The sequence below is a fragment of the Lycorma delicatula genome, chromosome 7 (assembly GCF_047948215.1).
Source record: "Lycorma delicatula isolate Av1 chromosome 7, ASM4794821v1, whole genome shotgun sequence".
In the NCBI taxonomy this organism is placed as follows: domain Eukaryota; kingdom Metazoa; phylum Arthropoda; class Insecta; order Hemiptera; family Fulgoridae; genus Lycorma; species Lycorma delicatula.
The window spans coordinates 53,024,849-53,047,873 of record NC_134461.1 but is presented as its reverse complement, the minus strand read 5'-3'; the positions used below and the strand labels follow the sequence as shown (position 1 = coordinate 53,047,873).

The following is a 23,025-nucleotide window of genomic DNA, read 5'->3' as shown; positions in this document are numbered from 1 at the left end:
TAATTGAATTAGTAATTCTTTATGATATATGAGTACTGTAGATCTCAGTTTGATTTTCAATGTGGCACTTTCGTTTTGTTATTTCATTTTCCATATCAGATATGAGCATTGTTGAGATTGTATTTCTGTAATCAATTTTTTATTTTTCCTTAATATGATCAATGTAGAATACTGTAATTAAGTACTGTTTTCCTCTTTTCTTTAGGTACATGTAAAAATGTTTTGCTTGCTATCCATCAAAATATTAGTTTAGACCTGATTCTTCACTTTTTTTTTAATTTTTCTTAAATCTCTTTTCCCCCTTGGAGTGACTTTTTTTATAATTTTTGGAATGTGATGTATGTGTATTGCCTTCTATAATTATGAATTTTACATTATTTTATAAAATCTTAACTGTTTATTTTTTCATTGGATACAAAATACTTTTCTATTGTGCCATTCATTTTACTGAATTGTTGTTATCTTAATTATACAAAGGTAAATTATATTGAAGGCAGTGAAAAGAACTTTGGCAGGAAAAGTATTATTTCAATGGCTGTACAATAGTACAATGAAATCTCTGAAAGCTTTAAATCACTAAAAATTGTTAATTTCAAAAAGTCTGTGATAAAACTCCTGCTGAAAATGTGTAGTTTATTTGTTTATATTGGTTTGTATTTAAAAAAATATATATATATATTTTTTTCTTTTGTAACTAGTTTTAAACACATATGTTTTTGGGTTCAGTAAATAAATAAATGGTAATCATATTCAATCAATTGGGGCAGATTAATTATAATTAATGATTGGATGAATGGTTTTGCACTGGTGTGACAACTGCTGTTTCAAATATAATTAAACGTTACTTTTATTTGAATTTGAAACCCCAAGTTATCAGTGCATATTAGTTAATTAAAAATTAATATTAATCAATTTGCATTAAATAAATATGCAATAAATAAATGCTATTTATTTATATATAGCATATATAACATATAATAAAGAATAAAGAATAACATACGCATATATAAGTCTGTTTTTATATAAACCATGAAATATAAGGAAAATGTCCTATTTTCTTTGATATATTTTCATTTCTACTTTTTTGTCATTATTAATAAATCAAAAACTTATTCAGTTGAAACTATATCAATAATTCTTTTTTTATTTATTTACAGATGAAAAAGAGCTTGAATATGATCTGGTGCCACCAGACGGAGGCTGGGGTTGGCTTGTACTTGGTGGCAGTGTGCTAATTAACTTACTTATACCTGGAACTATCAAATCTTTTGGTGTTCTTTTCATTGAATTTCTTGAAGTATTTGACGCATCACCAGTTGCTGCTTCTTGGATTCCAGCACTTTGTTATTTTCTTTATTGCTCTCTAGGTATATTATGAAAAAGTTATATCATAATCAGTATTTTTTAATTAAGATACCATGTATATTTTCAATAAGTTTAATTTACTTATTTTGAAAGAGAATTGTTTTCTTATTTTTTTCTTTTTATTTTATTTTAATTTCAGCTTCTGTTATGAAATAAGTGATGATAAAAATTTACAATTTATTCTACCTGCACGCAGGTGCTGTGTACAACTTGCATTTACATAGTACTTTCACATACAATTGAACCTCAATTACCCAACCTAAATGGGATCCCAAGAGTACATTAAACTATTATAAATGTAAAAAATAAAAAATGGAATAGTATTATGTGATAATTGATGAACAAATAAATAAATTTTTCCAGCATAAAATTATTTTTTCATCTTAAGCCATCTAAAGCATCTCTGAACTTAATTTCATGACTATAGCATTGAATCCAAATAATGTGGATAACTGGTAAAACTGTTCAAGTAACTGGTTTCACTAAGGAAAAATTTGTCTAGGATCTACTAAAAGTGAACCTTAATCCCTAATTAAAATGGGGAAATGTTACTGTTTTTCAATCTTTTTATGGAATAGAGTCATTACAACAACATGAAATAGAGAGTTATAGATTTTAGAAGTGCGATTTTACTAGAGAAGGCTTAAAATAGGTTGAATCGATGAAGTGAACAATGTCAATATTTGAATCAGATTCATAAAGAATAATGTAAAGGAAAATTTTGTTTTGAAAATGTAAAGAAAATAAAATTAAAAACCTTTTCATTAATATCATTGTTATTTGTTGATGGGGCAGGGTTATGTATAAGGTTTTAGTAGTAATTAACAGAAATCAAACAAAGGAATTTAGAAAGGAAAAAAGCATAGTCTCAGGAATTTGAAAAAATGGTTCTATTGTAATTCATCTGTGCAGTTGTTTAGAGACATAACCAAGGTAGTTTCAGTTGCTAAGAGACCACCAGTTTTCAATGAACAATGGCACAAAAAGATGGAAAAGCATTCGCTAGTGGAAATCGCCTCTTAACTATGAATATGTATGAATTTCATAGTAATGATTTTTACATCATACCTCAGTATTTTTGTCATTATTGGCATCGAAATTTGAATGCATATATAAATTGTCAATTTAATTTCTGTCAAATTTTTATCTTTTAAAAGAAAAAAGTATTGTAATCATGGAAATTTTGAATTCATGCATGTATTAAGTACCAATTTTCAGAATTCCATGACGTAAACTGGCAGTGAAAATTATATTTTTGAAACATAATTTGTTCCTTTCTTTAATTTGCAGAGCATATTTAATGAAATGCTAAAAACAAAATTTAAAAACATATTGTTCAATTTTACTTTAAAAATTTTTACAGTTTTCACTTAATACATGCAACTGAAATGTTGTGTAATAAGTAAGAATAATTATATTAGTTTTAAATTTAGTTAATTTTGTTCTTAAAAGTAATCATTTTGTAGAATTAAAAGACTGACAAAATGTGTTAGTAGTCAAGAAAAACTGGGGAGAGGGTTTTTTATTATTAATCTGAGGAAAATTATTATTAACAATTTGTTTAAATGTAATGTATATATAATCTAGGTATCTCTTTGAATCTGTTTATGACATACGTAGCAGTTTTTCTTACGTTTTCTTTTATTCTGTTTTATTCGATACATTCTTTTACCGTGGATTCCCTTTCTTCATCTGAGTATTATTTTAAATAATAATCAGTTACTGCAGATCTTAATGATTAATTATTTGATGTACAAGTATATTACTGACAATGAATACATTTAAAAATATTTATACATATTGTTCATGTATGCAGTTGTGGTTTGGTGTAGCATGAATGTTAATGATTAGGATAATTTAAGAACATGATGTATGAAGTTTAAAAAAAAAGTATTATTGCACTTTGAAGTTCAGGAGAATCTTATTTTGTATTGCTATAAATTGTTTGTGAGATCTGATTGTAATATAGAACTGATATGTATTTGTTGATATTATGATACTTGTGCAGTATGAGTAAAAATTACACTTTGTAGATATCTGAATATTGTATGTGCATGATAATAGATTATTTTTTGTTACTGTAAAAATATAGTTTATTAATGAATTTAATATTTAATTTAATCACTGATTGTCTGAAATATAAGTTAATTTAAAAAAAACTCTTTATGTTTTAAGAAACATGCAACCTATGCATTACTTATTAAAAAAAGAGGTTTTTTTACAAATTGTATACATTATTATTTCAAGCGCTATAATATTGTTAAACTAACTTCATAATCTTTATATATGTGTATCATATCTTATATAAATAAAACATATGTATTAATGAATCATTTTCATCACATTTACATGAACCACTTAAATTACTCTATTATTTCAAAACAGAATTAAATATTAACTATTAAATATGTACTATGTAGTAGAAAATTGACAATTTCAAGTGACAAAAAATTATGAAAGGTTCCTATTTACATAAGCCACTTAAATTGTTATTTCAATACACAATCAACTACTTAATGTAGTAGATAAACTATCACAATTTCTTCAAGTATCACCTATTATGAATAAATGACAAAAGTATATGTATGTATGTGTATGTGCGTGAAATATACATTTTTTTTTTATTAAACCTTTCTTTTAACTTCAAAATGAAATTAACATAAACAATTATTTTACTTATTAACAAACCTATGTTGTTCATGCCAAAATTTGGTAAGAATAAATAAACTATTCGCTTCCTGGTTTACATTTTTTGAGTTTGTTTTAAAATGTTTTAACTTCTTTCTTAATCTGGATATGCCCATTAATGCTTTAGTTTCAGTTCAGATTGATTTGGAGAATTGTTGGCCGCATGATGAAAAGTAAGCTGGTTTTACTTTGCTTATTCATTTATGTTATGAGCCACTACCAAAGGCTCATTCATGTTGTACATTCACTCAACATGCTAATTGGTCCCATAAATGATGTTACCTTTCTCAATAAAAACAAGCATCCTACGTCATGGTTTCTAAGGAAGATGAGGAACAAAATTGTTTCCTATTGTCTTCTTCAATAAGTGAAATATATCATTATATATCACCTATTGACCTGTATAATGAACATCATTTCTCTCTGAGATACTACTTGTTTCTCAAATGCTGTTTATCAATTATACATGTTAGTTTGATAGACCAGAACTGTAAATCAACAAAATTATGCCAATACACACTGTTTCTCTTCAGTAGGGGAATATTCATTTAATATATTTATCAATTTTAGTTTCTTTTTATTTCATACTGTTTCAGTATAAAAAAAAAAACTGGTGACTTTGTTTTACCAAAGTACTGTGAGTTTTTTAAATATTTTAGTGCTACATAATACACTAGTATATTGTAAAAGTATGCTGTGTTAATGTTTGTTATTGTGATGCAATTTAATTTCCATACCCTCTTTTAGTTTTTAGTGTTTGTTTAGTAGTGTTTACATAAAACACAAGTATAAGTCAAACAAGTTAATAATCAACTGAAGGGACTGTCAACAATGAATAAATCAGCTCTCTCAACGAGAGAATAATAAATTTAGCCCTTATAAAGAGTTTTTCCTTTAATATGATTTCAAGTTTTTAATTTGCAAAATTTTAGCTGATTCTAACAACACTGTTAATCTATTAATGCAGGTGTCAGAATACTACTGGCTTCTTATTACCTAATCATGAATCTGACATGACAAAAGTCATGTTTTAATCAAGAAGAGAAAGAATTAGGGCAGCCCAAAGATAAGTCATTAAAATCATTAATTTCAACAATCACCTGTAGTAAAGACAGTTATCTCTTCACTGTCCATACCTTATCTCTTCTGTCCTTGAGTTCAGTTGTGTTTTACACCTATATTATTTTCCTGTGGAGTTGTTGAAAAATGTATAGTTCAGTTGATTATTAATATACACAACACAAATTCAGGAATGAGCAAGACTGTTTATTTATGTAGCTTAATCCATTTAGTAATAAAATCAGTATAGTTTTTGTTACAATCTCTACAGTATTTAAAAATCTAATTGAGAAAACATTTATGACCACTCATAGAAATGTTGTTATTATGTGTGTGGTCATTTCGGTTATAATTCATTAAATTTCAGTTACAACAGGCTCTTTAATCTTTGGTGGAAAAGTTGTTTTTTTCAGTGATAAGTAAGCTGGTCAATGCAAGATTGCTGATCATTAGAAGCCCAATTAATTTCTCCTAAAGCATTATACTATATATAATACCCATATGATATCTTTTTGTTTACCATGTATCTGATCAATCTAGTGATTCTTAAAACAGAAAATATTAATTATTATTTTTATATAAACCAAGCATCAGTAAACATTTGACATCCAAATGGTACTGGGTATAATCCTGAAATTGTTTGCCAGTTTTACTCTTTTTATCCTCCATACTGGAAAAAAGTCGTTACAACTTTGCAAATGCCTATTAATAAAATAAGATAAAAGTCCATTATTTATCAGTTTGAAGTTATGAATTTTAAAAAGGAACTGTTATTCACTAATGTATTAACATTTTATGATAGATAAATCTTTTATTACAATAATTTATATAGGTGTGTTGTTTCATTGTTTTAGCATCAATTAATGCAGAATTTTTTGAGTGTTTATTGAAAAAAGGGTTATTCAATTTTTTTTATGATTCAATTTGTTTTATTAAAATGATTGGTTACGATTACAAAATATTTTGGATAAGGTTTGATTTACTTGTATGTTACCTATTCCAATTATTTTACCACTAAACTCCGAAGGAGATAATAGTATTTTGATATTATAAAAAAAATTAATTAAAATGAAGTCAAAGTCAAAATTAACAACCTGTTAAACGACAAATATATCTAGATAACTTTTTTAAATCAAAGATATGTGAATTTTAGATCAGCTAAATTCAGATTTGATTCCCTACAAAGGTTCTGGAAATTTTTCATATACTGTTATATCTCTCTTCTTAATTGAAATACACGTGTAATATGCTATAATAATAAAAATCATTATAATTTTTGTTAACAGTCTCTAAAGTATGACCAAAAATAAAATTATTTTTATTGCAAGTGTAGACATTTCAATGGCTAAACGACCATCAGTAGATACAGAACTAATAAAAATAAAATAAATTAATGAACATAAAGCAAACATTAACTGTACAAAAAGTAATGAAAAAAATTAATTTGAAACAGTATAAAGAATGTTTATATAAGTGTTTATATTTTTTAAAAGTAAAGGTTAATTATTAAAAACATTAGTTAATAGTTAACTGTATTTTTTTATTATATAAATCAAGTGTTTAACTCTTTTCAGGCTGAATACCTTTTTGAGTTTTATGTTAATTTTTTTATTCATTAATATTTTTTTTTTTACATTCATTTTAAGTTTTATTTTTGGTTTTACCTTATTTTTTTATTAACATCTGTTTCTCCTGTTGATGCTTGTCTAAAAATCAAAATCTACAACTAATTAATAATTTTTTTTTCAAATCAGTCTTGAGTATTTTCTCTTTTAATTTTATTATAGTAACTGTTTAGCATAATTAATATTAATAGCATAATTAATTCAACTAATTAATAATTTTTTTTTCAAATCAGTCTTGAGTATTTTCTCTTTTAATTTTATTATAGTAACTGTTTAGCATAATTACTTTTTTGTATATGTATTTCTTAGATATAAGTAAGTGAAAAAATAAAAATTAGAGATTATTTGAGATATTGATATTAATAATATTAATACTGCCCTGAGGTAGACATTCCCCACGTCCGGAACACAACATCTACGTTCCACGTCCAGGGCGGCAACAGCTGTACTCAAGTACATTACATATAGCTGGCTAACGGGGTTCCGAGTGTTGTTTCTCGGATATGCTTTTTTCGGTCGATTTACATCTATAGGCCGAATTACAGGACTGGACTTTACGGCCACCTGCAGATACGACATTATTAACGATTACGGAAATGGATTAATACCGCCTTTAGAGCTGGCGATGTGGCGGCCACGGTCAAAGTTATTTGCAGGTGTAACGGAGACCTTTCGTCGTCCACATGCCCCCCGCGATGGCAAGCATGTAGTTAAGGTGCCCATGTTCGGAGCATGGGAGCCCTGAAAGCTTCGGTGTGTAGGGGCCTGGAGTCAGTGCAGAGACTGCGCATCCGCTCTCTGCCAGGACATATGCCGGTTCCACCGGAGTACCGGAACGGACCTCCAGGGTTGGTAGCCCTGGAGTGGGGGTGTACCCCGGCGGCTAGCCTTACTACAGAAGGGATTATTTGTTCATGGAAACTGAACAATTAAACGTGGCAGAGGGTTCACGCAAACACCCTCGTTTAGAACCGGCTGTTTCGCCTGAGGCGAAACGCCGAAAGAGTACGGAGATTAAGAGGATTGAGATTGAGGCTAGAAAAAGCTTGCAGAAAGCTTTTTTTAAGAGCAGCATCCCAAAACCTAAGTATTTGGTTATCACGAAGGAAGAAGGTAATTTCTCGAAGGTGAGTCCTTTCCTCATCGCTCGGGAAATAAACAAATGTGCTGGAGGCCCTGTTAAAGAAATAAGAAAAACTTTCACGGGACTTCATGTAGAGACTGTTTGTTAATGATATACAGTCTCAGAAGATTCTAGGACTAAAGAAAATTGGAGAGCTAGCTGTACGTGTTGATCCCCACGGCACGCTCAACACCTCAAGGGGTGTTGTGGTCTGTCGGGATCTTCTTAACTGTACGGAGCAGGAAATTGTAGAAGAATTAGCGCCGCAAGGAGTATTAGAATGTTGGAGGTTCAACATGAGAAGGAATGGCGAAGTCCTTCCTTCTGCATCCCATGTTCTTACATTTAACCGGCCTACTTTACCGGAGAAGATAAGAGCGGGCATACATCGGTTGGATGTGCGGGCATTTGTCCCACAGCCAATGCGCGATGTTTTAAATGCCAACGCTTTGGACACACCGTTGTTAGGTGTGAGAGGCCGCAAATATGCGTGTGCGGTGATACAGTTCATGAAGGAGAGCCGTGTAAGGAGCCTCCTACCTGTATAAACTGCAGAGGACAGCATTCCTGTAGATCCAGGAACTGTCCTGTTTACAAAGACGAAGTGGCTGTGCAGGAAGTAAAAACCCTGCAAAAAGTCAGCTACTTTGAAGCAAAAAAGATCGTAAACACCCGCAGACCTAGAGCAACAACAACATATGCTCAGGCTGCGGCTGCTGTTCCTGCTCCTGCTCCAGTTGCTGTTGATGAGAGTGTAATCATCAACAAACTCGCACCTACCTTGGCTGGCTTAATTGAGAGGATAATCGAAAACAAAATGAACCCTCTCAGGACTAAAGAACCTGTTAAGCCAAGAATAATTGTACAGCCTCCTAAAGACACATCTGCAAAACAAAAAGTCGCTCCAGCACAGAAGAAAACGGACACTAAACCTGATATCCAAGTCCGTTTTAGCGAGATTTTAGTTGAAGATAAGAAAGTGAAGCTACAGAGTCTGTAACTGAAGTGGCCTCTAAGCCTCAGAGGCCACAAAAAATTTCACAGGGGGGACGAGTGTCCCCCCTTCCACGGGCGGTGACCGGTGCGCCCCCCTTGTCGGGGAGCGGCCAGGTTGCCGCCTCTCAATCGGCGCCTGAAACCGGCACCGATCCATGCCCATCGTCGTCGGCGGCTTCGGTGGTCTCCGATTCGGAGACCGGAAGCTACACCGGCGACGATGTTCTCCGCGAACATGATGCCGTTCGCAATATGAAGAAGAAGAGAAAAAAAGGATGGCCGAAAGGAAAACCAAGGTCATAATTTAATTAAAAATTAGCGAGTCGATTGTACAATGGAACATCAATGGATGTTTTTCAAACATCCATGAGCTCCAACGCTTGGTGCATGATGTAGACCCGATTTGTATATGTCTGCAAGAAACGCATTTCCGCCGAAATGAAAATTTTAAATTAAAAGGTTTCGATATATTTCGGCGAGATCAACCGCCAAATGTAAGAGTTAGAGGTGGAGTAGCTATATTAACATCGACTAGAGCTACCACCGAAGCGGTTGTTCTAAACACCAACCTACAAGCGGTCGCCGTTAGAATGAAGCGACCGCTTAAGATCACTGTGTGCAGCATATACTTACCGAATTACGATTGGAATAAGGATGACATAGAAAGACTAATTTCCGAGCTTTCCCCACCTGTTTTACTGGTGGGTGACTTTAACGCTCATAATTCTCTCTGGGGATCGGATCGAGTAGATCCCCGTGGAAGAGAACTGGAAGGGTTCCTGATGAATTCAGAACTTATTATTTTAAACGACGGATCGGGAACCTTTTTCAATGCCAGAGATGGATCGACGTCCTGTATAGATCTTGCACTTATAAGCGGATTGATAGCACCGAGGTACAGCTTCCATGTCATAGACGATCTGCATGGAAGCGATCATTTCCCGGTGCAAATTGTAACTGATGTTACAAGAAAAACATATCCCATCTCTAAAAGATGGTTATTTGATAAGGCAGACTGGACGAGCTTCACAGCTAGAACGATACTCCCGGAAACAACTGGAGTTATCGGAGACGATGTCGACGCCATAACAAATGCAATAATTCAGTCGGCATCGAGATATATTCCCAAAACATCTGGGAAACTTACAAAGAAACCCGTTCCATGGTGGAACGATGAAATAAGTGAAGCTATAAAAAGAAAGAAAAGGGCGTATAACGCCTTTAAGAAGCGTCCTAGTATAGAAAGTCTTGTTGCCTTTAAGAAATACAGGGCGTATGCGAAACGTCTTATGATAGATTCGAAAAAACGATCCTGGCAGCAATACGTGTCATCCATCGACAAAACTACTACTGCATCAGATGTTTGGAGGAAAGTGAAGGCGATTTGTGGGCGTAATGATTTTGCTCCCATAACTAGCCTTCAAGATGAAGATGAAATAAAAGATACTCCATATGAAATTGCAGAGCTGTTATCCAATCACTTCGAAAAGGCCAGCAAAACGGCCAACTACGAGGAAGGTTTTCGAACCAAAAAAGAAGAACTCGAAGGTCTACCAAATTTTAGAACTGAGTATAATTACTCATATAATGTACCATTTAAAATGGAAGAATTCGCGAAAGCGTTGGAAAAATCAGGTAACACAGCTGCTGGTCTGGATAAAATCCACTATAATATGATCAGGCAGCTGAATACCACTGCAAAGCGTAGATTATTAGAGCTTTATAATAAAATATGGCGGGATGGAACGTACCCGCAGCAGTGGAAAAAAGCTCATGATGTTCCAGTACCAAAGAAAAAAAAAAATTTAGCAGACCCCAATAGCTACCGTCCTATTTCTCTGACGTGTGCTATTGGGAAAATATTGGAAAAATTGATTAATAATCGACTCGTCTGGGTTTTGGAAAAAGAAAACCTGATATCACCGTATCAAGCAGGTTTTCGGCAATACCATTCTACCACTGATCAAATGATCAGCTTAGAGGACATTATATATAACAGCTTTATTAAAAGGAAACATTGTGTCGGAGTCTTCTTTGATCTTCAGAAGGCTCTTGATATGACCTGGCGTCATGGTATAATGCTCCAGATACATGAATGGGGCATTCGTGGCAATCTGCCTATACTGCTCAGCAACTACATGAATGACCGTACCTTCCAAGTACGCGTCAACAATGAATATTCATGTGAAAGAATCTTGGAAAATGGCATACCGCAAGGTTCGCCGTTGAGCGGTACCTTGTTTACCATTGCCATTAATAAATTGATATTAGCCATTCCAGTAGAAATCAGCAAAAGCGTCTATGTTGATGATCTGGCAATCGTATATGCCAGCAACAAGACTGCTATGGTGAGGTACAAATTGCAACGAGCAATCAATGCTCTAAATGAAGTTGCAAGGAATAATGGATTCCAATTCTCACCAGAAAAAACGTGTTGTATACACTTTTGTAGGAAGAGAATTCCTCATCAAAGTCCTGCGTTGACAATTGATGATAATCCAATACAATATAAAAACAGCGTAAGGTATTTAGGACTAGTATTGGATAAATCCCTTACATGGGGATTACATATACAGGACTTGAGTGATAGATGCAAAAGAGCCCTAAACATTATAAAATGTTTATCGAACTTAAATTGGGGCTCAGAAAAAGAGACATTATTGAGATTGTATAAAGCATTGGTTCAATCTAAACTAGACTACGTATGTATCGTATATTCATCCGCTAGAAAGTCGCACTTAAGAAAGTTAGACGTAGTTCATAATAGCGGAATAAGATACGCAACAGGTGCTTTCCGCACAAGTCCGGCGGCTAGTCTGATGTCTGAAGCTGGAATAATGCCACTACATTATAGAAGAGAGATCCTCTTGTTAAGATATGTAGCAAATATATGGGCTTTCCCTGCTCATATAAATAATAAATTGTTTACGAATCATCCCATGGCTGCATTATACGAACGTCGTGCTACCTATTCCAGACCAGCTGGAATTAGGTACCACGAATTAAGAAATAAATATGAAATTGCCATTCCAGATACATTGGCAATTTCTACTAGAGAAATACCGCCATGGCTCTTGCCAGCGGTTAATACAAGTTTGGATCTCTCTCAAGGAGAAATAAAAAAGAAACCAGCAGTGATCATCCAGCAGGGATTTTTGGCAACCGTCAGTAGTTACGAAGAACATATTAGAATTTATACTGACGGTTCTAAAACCGAACATGGTGTTGGATGCTTGATGTAAATGAAGAAACCCACTTTTGGAGACTGCTAGATGTGGCCAGTGTCTACACAGCAGAACTCACTGCAATTCAGCAAGCTCTTCGCTACACTGAACACTATTGCGAAGAGAGAGTGCTAATATGTTCCGATTCATTAACTGCACTCGTCGCAATTCGGAACAACAACATTAAGGATGTCCTAATTCCTAACATCCTGTCCATTTTATATGTACTAAAACAACGAGGACAGCGATGCGTATTTGTATGGACTCCGGGGCATGCTGGTATTACAGGTAATGAAATCGCAGACGAAGCTGCCAGAAAGGCAACAGTCTGCGATGTTTTGGATGCATTTCCTGTAAGAGTGGCAGATGTTAAAAACCGTCTAACAAACATAGTAAAAAACAAGTGGAATGCTGAATGGAGGAGATTAAATACAAAATTAAACACAGTAAAATCTTCTCCTTATAAATGGAAAAGCGATTATAAGTTGACTCGTCGTGAACAAGTAGCGGTGACCAGACTTAGAATCGGTCATACGCGATTAACAAATTTATATTTGTTAACCGGCGAAGTGAGACCAATGTGCGGTGTTTGTAATAAAACACTGACAATCAAGCATCTTATAGAAGAGTGTACCATATATGAGGACCTCAGAAAGAGGTTCCGTTTTAGAGATAATATTACTGCTGATCTGGATAATGGAAATGAAGAAAATATAGTTGCATTTTTACACGCCAGTGGACTTTTTAAAAGTCTATAAAAATGAAAGTTTAAAGCTGTGACAAAAGAAACTCTAAGCGGTAGCTTATATATATATATATAAAGAAAAAATGGTATTGATAAGTTTAATTTTAATTTTAAATGTATGCATATATATATATATACATAAGGGAGTCTCGAAACGTGGCACGTATAGTGACGGGAGGTAGCCCTCTTGCCTAGGCCATTTTGGCTCACCTGCATTCAAGAGCAGTGAGTCGGGGTGTGTCTGATGATGGCATGGGGGACCCTCAAGGGTGGATTGAGGGTGCAAGGCTGTGGGTGTACGCTGTGCATGCCTATAGCCTGTTTATAAGAAGGATTCAACTGCCACGGCACCCTGGCGCGACTGATATACTGTTCAACGGCGGTTCTGGTCGCCCCGAGGGTGCTTAAACAAACTATAAATGAGACTTTTAGAAGAAAGAAAGAAAGATATGGTAGGATAAGTTTTAATTTTAATTTTAATTTAATGGTCTTTTGGGAACCTATCTCAAATTTTAATATTGGGGCCCTTTACACCCCATAAGTGTTTTGTGATTGTCCTTGTCTTTATGTCTTAAATGTTTTGTGTAGTTTGTGCTTTTAAATAAAATATAAGGGCCCTTTACACCCTTACATATGACGATCCAGATGGTGATAGTAGTTTCTTTTAAAGATTGTGACGAGGGCTAATGACCTTAGCAGTCGATGCCCATAAAAATTCAGAAAAAAAAAATATATATATTAATACTATTTTACTGATTATTAATTAATATTTTGATTCAATTTGATTTTTTACTAACAGGACCTTTAGCCAGTTATTTATCAGGACAATTTGGATATCGTGCAGTGACATTATTAGGTGGAATGTGTGCAGGAATTGGAATGATATTAAGTTTCTTTGCTAATTCAATCACTTATTTATATGTTAGGTAAGTCTATTTATTTATTTATATTTTATTAAAATATACTTATAAAAATATCAAGTAGATGAATCTGAATTTTTAAGAAAAGTTTTATTGTCAATATTGAATTTATACTTGTGTGTATATTGTTCTTTAAAACGTGAATTTATTATTCAATAGTTTGTTACATAAGATCAGAAATATTTATTTAATTTAGTTTATTCAAATGAGAAACAAATAATTTAAATAAATTTATATTTTTCTTATTGTTGTACCTGAGTAATTATGTAGTGTATCGTAGTCGCAGATGTTTTCATCACTTGAAAGCTTAAATGTGTTTTGTTAAATATTTTTGTCTCTTGCATAAAAATATCTGTATTTATTTACAAAGGTTTTAAGCATATGGTTTTTATTTTCATTATCTTATTTGAAACATAAGATAAAAATGTGTACATTTGTCCTACAGAATAATAATATAAATAATTTAAAAAAATATAACTTAATATGTTTTCTAACACATCTGCATATTAAAAAACTGACATTTTGTGTTTCAAAACGAAGAGTTGACATTTCTTGTATTAAAATTTTGTGTAGAAGAAATGTTCATCTGAAAATGTGTGCAGAAGAGTACGTGTGTGTGTGTGTGTGTGTGTGTGTGTGTGTGTGTGTGTGTGTGTGTGTGTGTGCAAGTTCATTTTTGATACCAGAACTAGTGTATTTTTTCTTCTTTTCAAGAGTATTCATCTTCCTTTATATTTCTTATCTATTCAGATGGTTGAAAATATATAATAAACATTCATTTTATAGCTTTGTATTTACTTTTACATAATATTTTATTTTCCCTCCTCCCCACTATTGAGTTATAGCTTATATAACTATGAGGGTGGTTCAGAAGTAACCTCTGTTTGGCTATAAATAAAAAACCTGCATAGATAAAAATATTTTATCATATACAACTTAAAACTACAGCATTTAACTATTTTTCTACATAGTTGCCATTTAAATTCAAGCATTTGTTATAGCATTTCACTAATTTACAAATACCTTCATAAAATTCAGCTGCCTGGGTACCTAGCCAACCTTTCACAACATTTTGAAGTTTGTCATTGTCATCAATGTGCTACAATGCAAGCCATTTGACACAAGTCTACCATGAAACTTTGAAGAAAGTTAGGTGAACCATTCAGAACAAATGTCGTGGTGTGCTGTCATATGTGTTGTTTTTTTGTATGACAATGCTTGTCCTCACAGTACTTGGAGAACTAAAGAACTTCTGAATTAATTCTAATAGGACATTTTTTATCATCTCACTTACAGCCCGGACTTGGTGCCAAGTAATTTTCATCTCTTCACTCACATGAAGAAATGGCTTGCATCGCAGCAGTTCAATGATGACGACGAAATTCAAAATGCCATGAAAGGTTGTTTAGGTACCCAGACGGCTGAATTTTATGAAGAATGTATTTGTGAATTAGTGAGATGCTATGACAAATGCTTGAATTTAAATGACTGCTATGTTGAAAAATAGTTAAAATCTGTAGTTTTAAGTTGCATATAATAAAATATTTTTATTTGCGCAGGTTTTTTATTTTTAGCCAAACTGAGGTTACTTTCCGAACTGCTCTCATATATTTCACAAAAGAAAGGTGTCATTAATTTGTTGCTTTACACTACCTGTTCCAGTCTTTTCTTACAGCTGTGATGCATATAAAGCCCCCTTTGTTTAATACCTATAAAGTAAGGAGTCAGAGTTACTGTCTCTTTAGAATAATGCTACTAATCATATGCTTATCCTTATAGTTAACAGAATAAAGGTATTTCCTGTGAAGTTCAATATCTTTTACATGTTGGTGGGCTTGTTGTTTTAATGTAACAAATGTAATGCATATTGGTTTTATACTGACATATTAGAATCTTTAATTTAATACTGTTGTATTTTGCATACTATATTTTCAAAAAAAAATTTTTTTGTTCTTTACTGCCTTTTATAAAACCTTTTGCAGGTTACTATTTAAACCTGCAAAACGTTTGATAAATATAAGCAATATATATAAATAATAATATATATATATATATATATATAATAATTTATATTAATATATATATATTGTAATATAAGCAATATAAGCAATGTATTGCTTATATTTCTCAAGTATTTATAATCTCGTGTTCGGGCGATGATAATGCTGAAATGTTTCACACCTTGAAAAACCAAAAAAAAAAAAAAAAGAAAGTATTATGGTTCATCCATCATAATCTATGTGGTTCATTATTAAACTAGAAGAAAAAATCCAGTATGCTAGAATATCATTGGCTTAGTTAAGAAGGGAACAGGAAACTAACCACTTAACTTCTCACATCCCTCAGTAAGCCTAATAAACAATGCTTCTTATTTTTAAGAATGGCAGATATATTCTAAAGAATATATTATAATTCTATGTCAGGGCACTATGTCCAATTTTTGGGAGCTATTGAAAAGAGATTCTTGTACTTCACAAAAATGAAATTAATCAAGTTTTATCTTAATAATTAATTGCTGACTGAATGTATACAAAGGTGAAGGAAACTAAAATTTCCCGACATTAACTTATAATACTAAGTGTAACAGTCCCATGTTTTATTTTTGAGAAATTTGGCTTCGATTAATAAAAAATTGGAATTTTAAAATTTTAATATAATAATTGCAATGTATTAATAGCCCAAATAGTTTTAATAATAAATTCTCTACTGTCAAAGTCCTAGTTTCCATTTTAATTTTTATGTTTTCTAATCTTAATATTATTATTATTATATTTTTTTTTGGCTTGATGAATTAATTCACCACAGAAGCTTTTGAAACTTACGTGGGAATATGGAAGTGGAATTTTTTAGCATTTGTAAAATGTCATGACTGATTGAGATTCAAACCCTGGATGAAAGGACGAAGATGCTACCATTGCGCCATGGAGATTGACAAATTTCATTGTAGTACCAGTAAACTCATATTTTGTAAGATCTTAAATTTATGTATGTTAGGCGTCGTAATCATAAGATTGTAAGTAATTTGAAATGATTCTGTAGTCACTTCCAAAAATGGAATAGTCATTAATAAAAATAATAACACCTCATGTCAAGTTTACTAAGGAAATAAGAAATGAAATAGTTTCCCACTGTCTTCAGTATAGTGCTGAATTTGGCATTGCTTATTACTATACCAAGTGAAACAAACTGCTGATGATATTCAACCTTGCAAATGACATATTTATACTGTTCACTGCATGGACTAGCAGTATAGAGAACATCACATTCTTGGAGAAGAAAGAAACTCTGGTGCCTCTTGTATCTCAATTGCTTTACATGTGACACAGGTATAAGGAAAATCAGTTTAGGTTGTGTAAAATAATAAGATTGTGTACCTTTTCTTAGAAAACGCCAGGAAAAATGTTAAACAGCTGGTTAAATTTATGTAACTTAAAATACCAAGGTAGCCTATTTAATACTGTTAAATCCAGAAATTTACTTTTAACATTTTTATCTGTACAGTATATAAATATATACTGCAGTATTTGTTATAATGTATTTATTTTAATGAATCTCATTTGCCTTATTAACAAAATGGAACTGTTAGAAAAATTAGTGATATAAAAACTGCCTGCATGAATCTATTCATTTCATATTTAATATTAATTCTATTTTCTTAGTTTTATAGACTTTGTAAATATGATTGGTCCCTTACAAAATAGTTCAGTATATTAAAGTTACATGTGACAAGAAATTGGTGTATTTAATACTACCATTCAGTTGAGTCAGTAAATTCATCTAAAAAAGAAAGAATAAAGTATAAGAAAAGAAAGTATAAGGAGGCAGGTTAATAGTTTACCATCTTGCCCAAAACCAAACATAAAAGAGTTAAGGACTATCCTATGATAGGTAGCCTCCTTGATAATGTTAAATTCAGTAATTTACTTGTAACATTTTTATCTGTGTACTATTAGTTATGTATATATTTGAAAATGCTTATTATATTTAATTTAAAATTAAATACTATTTATTTTTAATTTTTTTAATAAATAAAATAAATTTGTTTTTTCTTATATATTTATTATCTGAATGTAAATCTATCTGAAAGGTTTTAGAGGGAGAATGAAAACCCTTTGTGAAAGAAAACAGAGTAATGCTGGGATATGTGTATTGTGTACCATATGAAGTAAGTCAATGGCTCATGTCCATTTACTGGATGCTTGTCAGATAGAAAATTTATAGAATCACATACACAATCAGTAGTTTGCAAAGTTTTAAAGCTGAATTTCTCATAAACAGTATAATCTATTTTGCTGAAGTTTTAGTATTTGTATCATTATCCGTAATACTATATTTTTCTACTTTTTTTATCATGTAAACAATTTTTATAAAATTATTGTTGAAAAAGTTTATAAATATAAAGAAAAATAAGTATTAGTTGGTCTTTTCCAACCAACCACTTCTACTTAATGACATTAATTTAATTCTTATGAGAATACGAGTAACATGGAAATTGAAATTCTAAAATAATGTGTAAGTTCCATGTAGATTTGATCCTGGATTTCATAGAAGCTTAAACAACTTTCATAATGTCTGACAAGTAACTTGCCCTCAAATTCGTATTAGCATATTCTGACTTTTTTAAGAAAATACTGTAATAATAAAATAATAATAATTAAAATGAAAATAAAATGATTTATTTCTAACTATTTAAAAAAAAAAAAAATAAATAAATAATAATAATTATAATATCATGTTGTCAGTTTATGTATATCCTATTCAGTTAGCTTATAGAGTTTAAGTAAACAAACTGTACATATGAGTGTTCAGGTGGTTGATACACAAGCATCTCCTGTAAATCCGATGCATCTAAAAGAAACTACCTCATGTTAATATTCAATAACCACGCACTATTATATTTTAAATTTAAATAAATTAAGACATTTCATTTGAGTTTTTTTAATAGTTATGAAATTGTTGATTGTCCACAAACAGTAAAATTTCACTAATATCTTAGATTAAATTTCTATGATAATAAACAAATAATAAATTCAATTCAGTTTTCGTCATCTGCTTACAAGAACTCCGTAGTGCTGTCATCATTAAGAGATACAACTGCAACGGGACACTCAATTTTGTTTTCTATTATAATATCCAATTCCCAGTAATTTGGTTCAACAGGGTCTCTTACATGTTTTATACATTTTTTACATTCCTGCTAGCCTGTTTTATCGATGGCTTTCAAGCATAAATTTTTAACATCATATATTTTAAAACCAGTATTTTCTGATGCTGCGTATCTTTTGATTTGTCCCCAAATTAATACAATTGGGATGAGTATACAGTGATAGAGAGGTGATCGAAGCATGATTTTGCCACTGGATCTTGTTATACAAGATCTTGTTACTCATCAGTTTTATACACATTAAAATTTCTTTTAATACATGAAATCTTTTGCAATAATTGGACCTTAAGTTCATCCTCTTCAAAAATCATCCTTTTGAACTAAGCCATATTTTGATATTCTTTTTCCAAGACATGGCTGGAATTCTTCCTTTTCACATGAATGATAAGGGGTGTTGTCTAAGACAATAACCAAATTATTTTTCATACGAGGTAACACATAGCTAAACCATTTCTCAATAAATAAAATTTGGAAACCGTAATTTATTAGTAGATTTATACTTGTGAATCACATTGTGCACTGAAGCAGCATAACTTCCTCTTGTATTTAGTTTTATTAACGACATCGAAAATCAACACCATTGGATTTCTCTGTAATTTACTTTTATAAGCATTTAAAGGGATGTGTTTAAATACAACAAAAAAAATTAAAAAAAAAAAAATTCTGCATGACTTAAGCGCTTTTTTCATGGCTTTTTTCGGAGCAGATATCAATAATTGTACACTACTATCAGCTGAATCTGTATCAGACATGGTGTCAAAATAATGGTATAACTCAAGATGTATGACACAAATCTAGGAATATACTAAATTCACATTCATTGGTGGCATCCTGGCTGAGGTTTAAATTGAAAGATGTCATTGCCAAGATGACCTCTGGTAAAGCCCATTAGGTCTAGGTATGGAGAGGTTGGTGCGGTGACCAAAACCATCACATGGAGAGTGTCTTTCTTTATGGATCAGGATTACCGGTATATTAACTTTAAATAACAGTAGAGTAAATAAATAAGTAACAGAAACACAAAAATTGAATACAAGAACAAAAAAGTGATCATATGAAAAGATCAAGGTTATTTAGTAGAACTGAAAGACATAATATTATAAATTTATAAATTTTGATTACATGAGTGCTGTATGACTAATTAATTAGACAGAGACTAATATGAGTAATGATTATTGTGTTGTATGTAGATATGGCCATGTTGTGAATCAGCACTGATACAAGGAACGTGACTCAGCAGAAACACGATGAAATCACACACAAACAATGTTTGTTTATTTTTCATTCTACAAGCTAACTGAATATAGTATAAGTTAATATAAGGTATATGACTTTCGAAAACACTACTAAATAAAAAAAAAACTACTATGACGATGTTTAAAAAGACTTTTTTAATAACATACTTCCAATGTTACGATTCAAAATAATTTTCTATTAACACTTGAAAAGATAGGTGTTAACACCTGATTACTAGTTGTTTCCTTTACAAAACCCTTTTTATAGTAATTTCTTATATTTAATTTACTTTTAATCTATTGTTACAATAAATAATTTTCATGATCTCATTTATTAGAAAATATTTTCAAATTTCATCAACATATAGAATAGTGGACTAAGTTTTTTCTTTTTATTTTGTTTGATAGTTATTGTAAGTGAGGAATTTATATTCTATGGAATTTTAGAAGAAAATTAGATGTAAAAGATGTTTAGCTTCACAGTCCTTTGTAATTTAATTGACATGCAAGAGTGTGTGTGACTAAATGGCCTTTATTAAATTTATTGTTTTGAATAGTGAAAAGTGGTAAATTTTTGAAAAAAATTAATATAAAACATCACTTCTAAGTTCTATATTTATCATTTTAATGTATTTTCATATATTTTCAGACCTTTTTTCTGTTCTTTCATCTATGGTGCTGTAGGTAAAATTTGTTTTACTGATGCTCATTTTGTGATAGTTTGGGAATATCTTATGTATGTGATCAAATAGTATATTTATGTGCGTTACATTTGATCATTTATAGTAGTAAAGAGATTGATATTAAAAATTGGATTAATCAGTAATAATTGAACTGTTGTAATTTACTGAAACCCAACAAAACCCTTTAATATTGTTGCTAAGATGATTATGCTCTTATGAAAAAGTAAGTGACATGTCAATATAAAATTAATTGCTGTTAATATTATACAAGTTATATCCTAATGTCGGTTGTGTTTTCAGTTAAATTTTAAGATTATTCTTGAGATGTCGTTCATTTAGTTTTGCTGTAGTTTCTTATATTTCATTTGTTTTGGTTAAGCACTTTGAACTAATTTTTCTTTCTAGAAAAATATTTATGGTTCAAGAACGCATAACTGCTTCCCACTGTAGATTTCTTAGAAGATTTCTATTTATTAATAAATTACTGTAATTATTTATAGTTTTAGAATACATTCTAATTGGTCAACTCATAGACCATGAATATTATATTTACTTTTAAATTGTTTGCCTTTACTTGGAGGAAGGAGTGTTATTTCACTGAACACTGGTTTTGTTTGTTTACACCTGGCATTGCTATTCTAAGTTTAATAATGCTAAAGTTTAATTATTATTGTTTTTTTCAAATTTGGTGAGCTTAGTGACATTTTATATTTCTAGCATTTTATTCTAATTGTAAATTGGCATATTATATGAGATTGTGTGTGTGTACATGTGTGTGTGTGTGTGTGTGTGTGTGTGTGTGTGTGTGTGTGTGTGTGTGTGTGTGTGTGTGTGTGTGTGTGTGTGTGTGTGTGTGTGTGTGTGTGTGTGTGTGTGTGTGTGTGTGTGTGTGTGTGTGTGTGTGTGTGTGTTTGGTGAGAAAGAGCATGTGTGTGAAATGACAGATGCCTTTGCTTGGTGCAGTTGATCTAGGTTAATGGTAACACTGTTGAAAATCTGTAAAAATAATGTATAAAATGATTATTTTAACACTTAATTATTTATTAGATCTAAATAATGTTACATTTACTGTACCTTTTAATAGTCAAATCTGTACTGCAATTAGTAATAATCACTAGTTATTAGTGGCCATATTACTTTGTATGTTATAAAGACATGTTCTGTTCAGCAAATAAATTGTAATTATTCATAGCACTACATTCTTGAGTCGATATAAGAATTATTAAACATACTATGTAAAAAATATATATTTCACCAGTCAACTGTAACATTAAGATATTTAGGTGAACCATACAACTCTAATTCAGTCATTTGTTATGTACAATTTACTATGTTTGATGTGTGTTTTGATTTTTCTTTTTGTTTGTAGATTATTCAAATTCTTTTGGACGCTATTTTTTTTTTACAACTGTGCTCATTACATCGATGAATTGTATAAATTTTTATTTTCAAGCAACATTAATAACTTTGGTTGAGCCTGTCAAGTTAAAGAAAGGAATAAAGATTCTATAAAGTGCTTATTTTTTATTCACAGAAATATCTTTTCCTTTTGCAAAATACTTCTTTTAATTTAAGACTCATTCTCTCTCACAACTCGATAGCTTACAAGGGACTATTTTTGTTGGCTTTGTTTTGATTGGTTGTGGGAATTAATTATAGAAAAAATAATTATCTTTTGTAAAACTATTTGTTTACGTATTCATATAGTTACAGCAACCCAATCCCTAATTAAAATTATAGTTACCTTTATTTTATTTTTATTTTCTTTTAAATGAATGAGAGATCTTGTAGTTAGACATGGAGGTTAGTAAATGTTATATTTGGTTGTCATTCATTTGATTGTTAATTGCTTTAACTATTTCTTTCTGTTTCATGTAAATATCTTAATGTTTTTAATACATCCTGGGGTTAAAGATTTGTTTGTTTCATATATTCTTATTCTTCTCTATCAGTTAATTTCTTTAACATATACTTCAGAATTAACTATAGCTGGTACCTCAATATAATTATTGTATGTCTCACCAGCAGTTCTATTTCTACTAAACACTTTCAAAAGATTTAGAAAATCTTTTTTTTCTAAGAAATATTTTAATTTTGAAGTTTATCAATCCCAGATTCAGCATTTTTTTTATTAAAATTTAAAAAAAAAATTATTTAATTTTTGAATACTTGGCACATACAAGTGCTAGACTCTATAT

The 23,025-nt window shown here is 31.1% G+C and overlaps 1 protein-coding gene across 4 annotated transcripts in view; it reads left to right on the top strand.

Annotated features, from left to right (window-relative positions):
• Positions 1 to 23,025, top strand: part of hrm (solute carrier family 16 member hermes) — a 180,744-nt gene that overhangs the window by 139,339 nt on the left and 18,380 nt on the right. For all 4 annotated transcript variants that reach the window (XM_075372181.1, XM_075372182.1, XM_075372179.1 and 1 more), the window contains 2 exons: positions 1,158 to 1,367; positions 13,625 to 13,751. In XM_075372181.1, the coding sequence (XP_075228296.1) occupies positions 1,158 to 1,367; positions 13,625 to 13,751 (337 nt within the window). The remainder of the gene's footprint in view (positions 1 to 1,157; positions 1,368 to 13,624; positions 13,752 to 23,025) is intronic.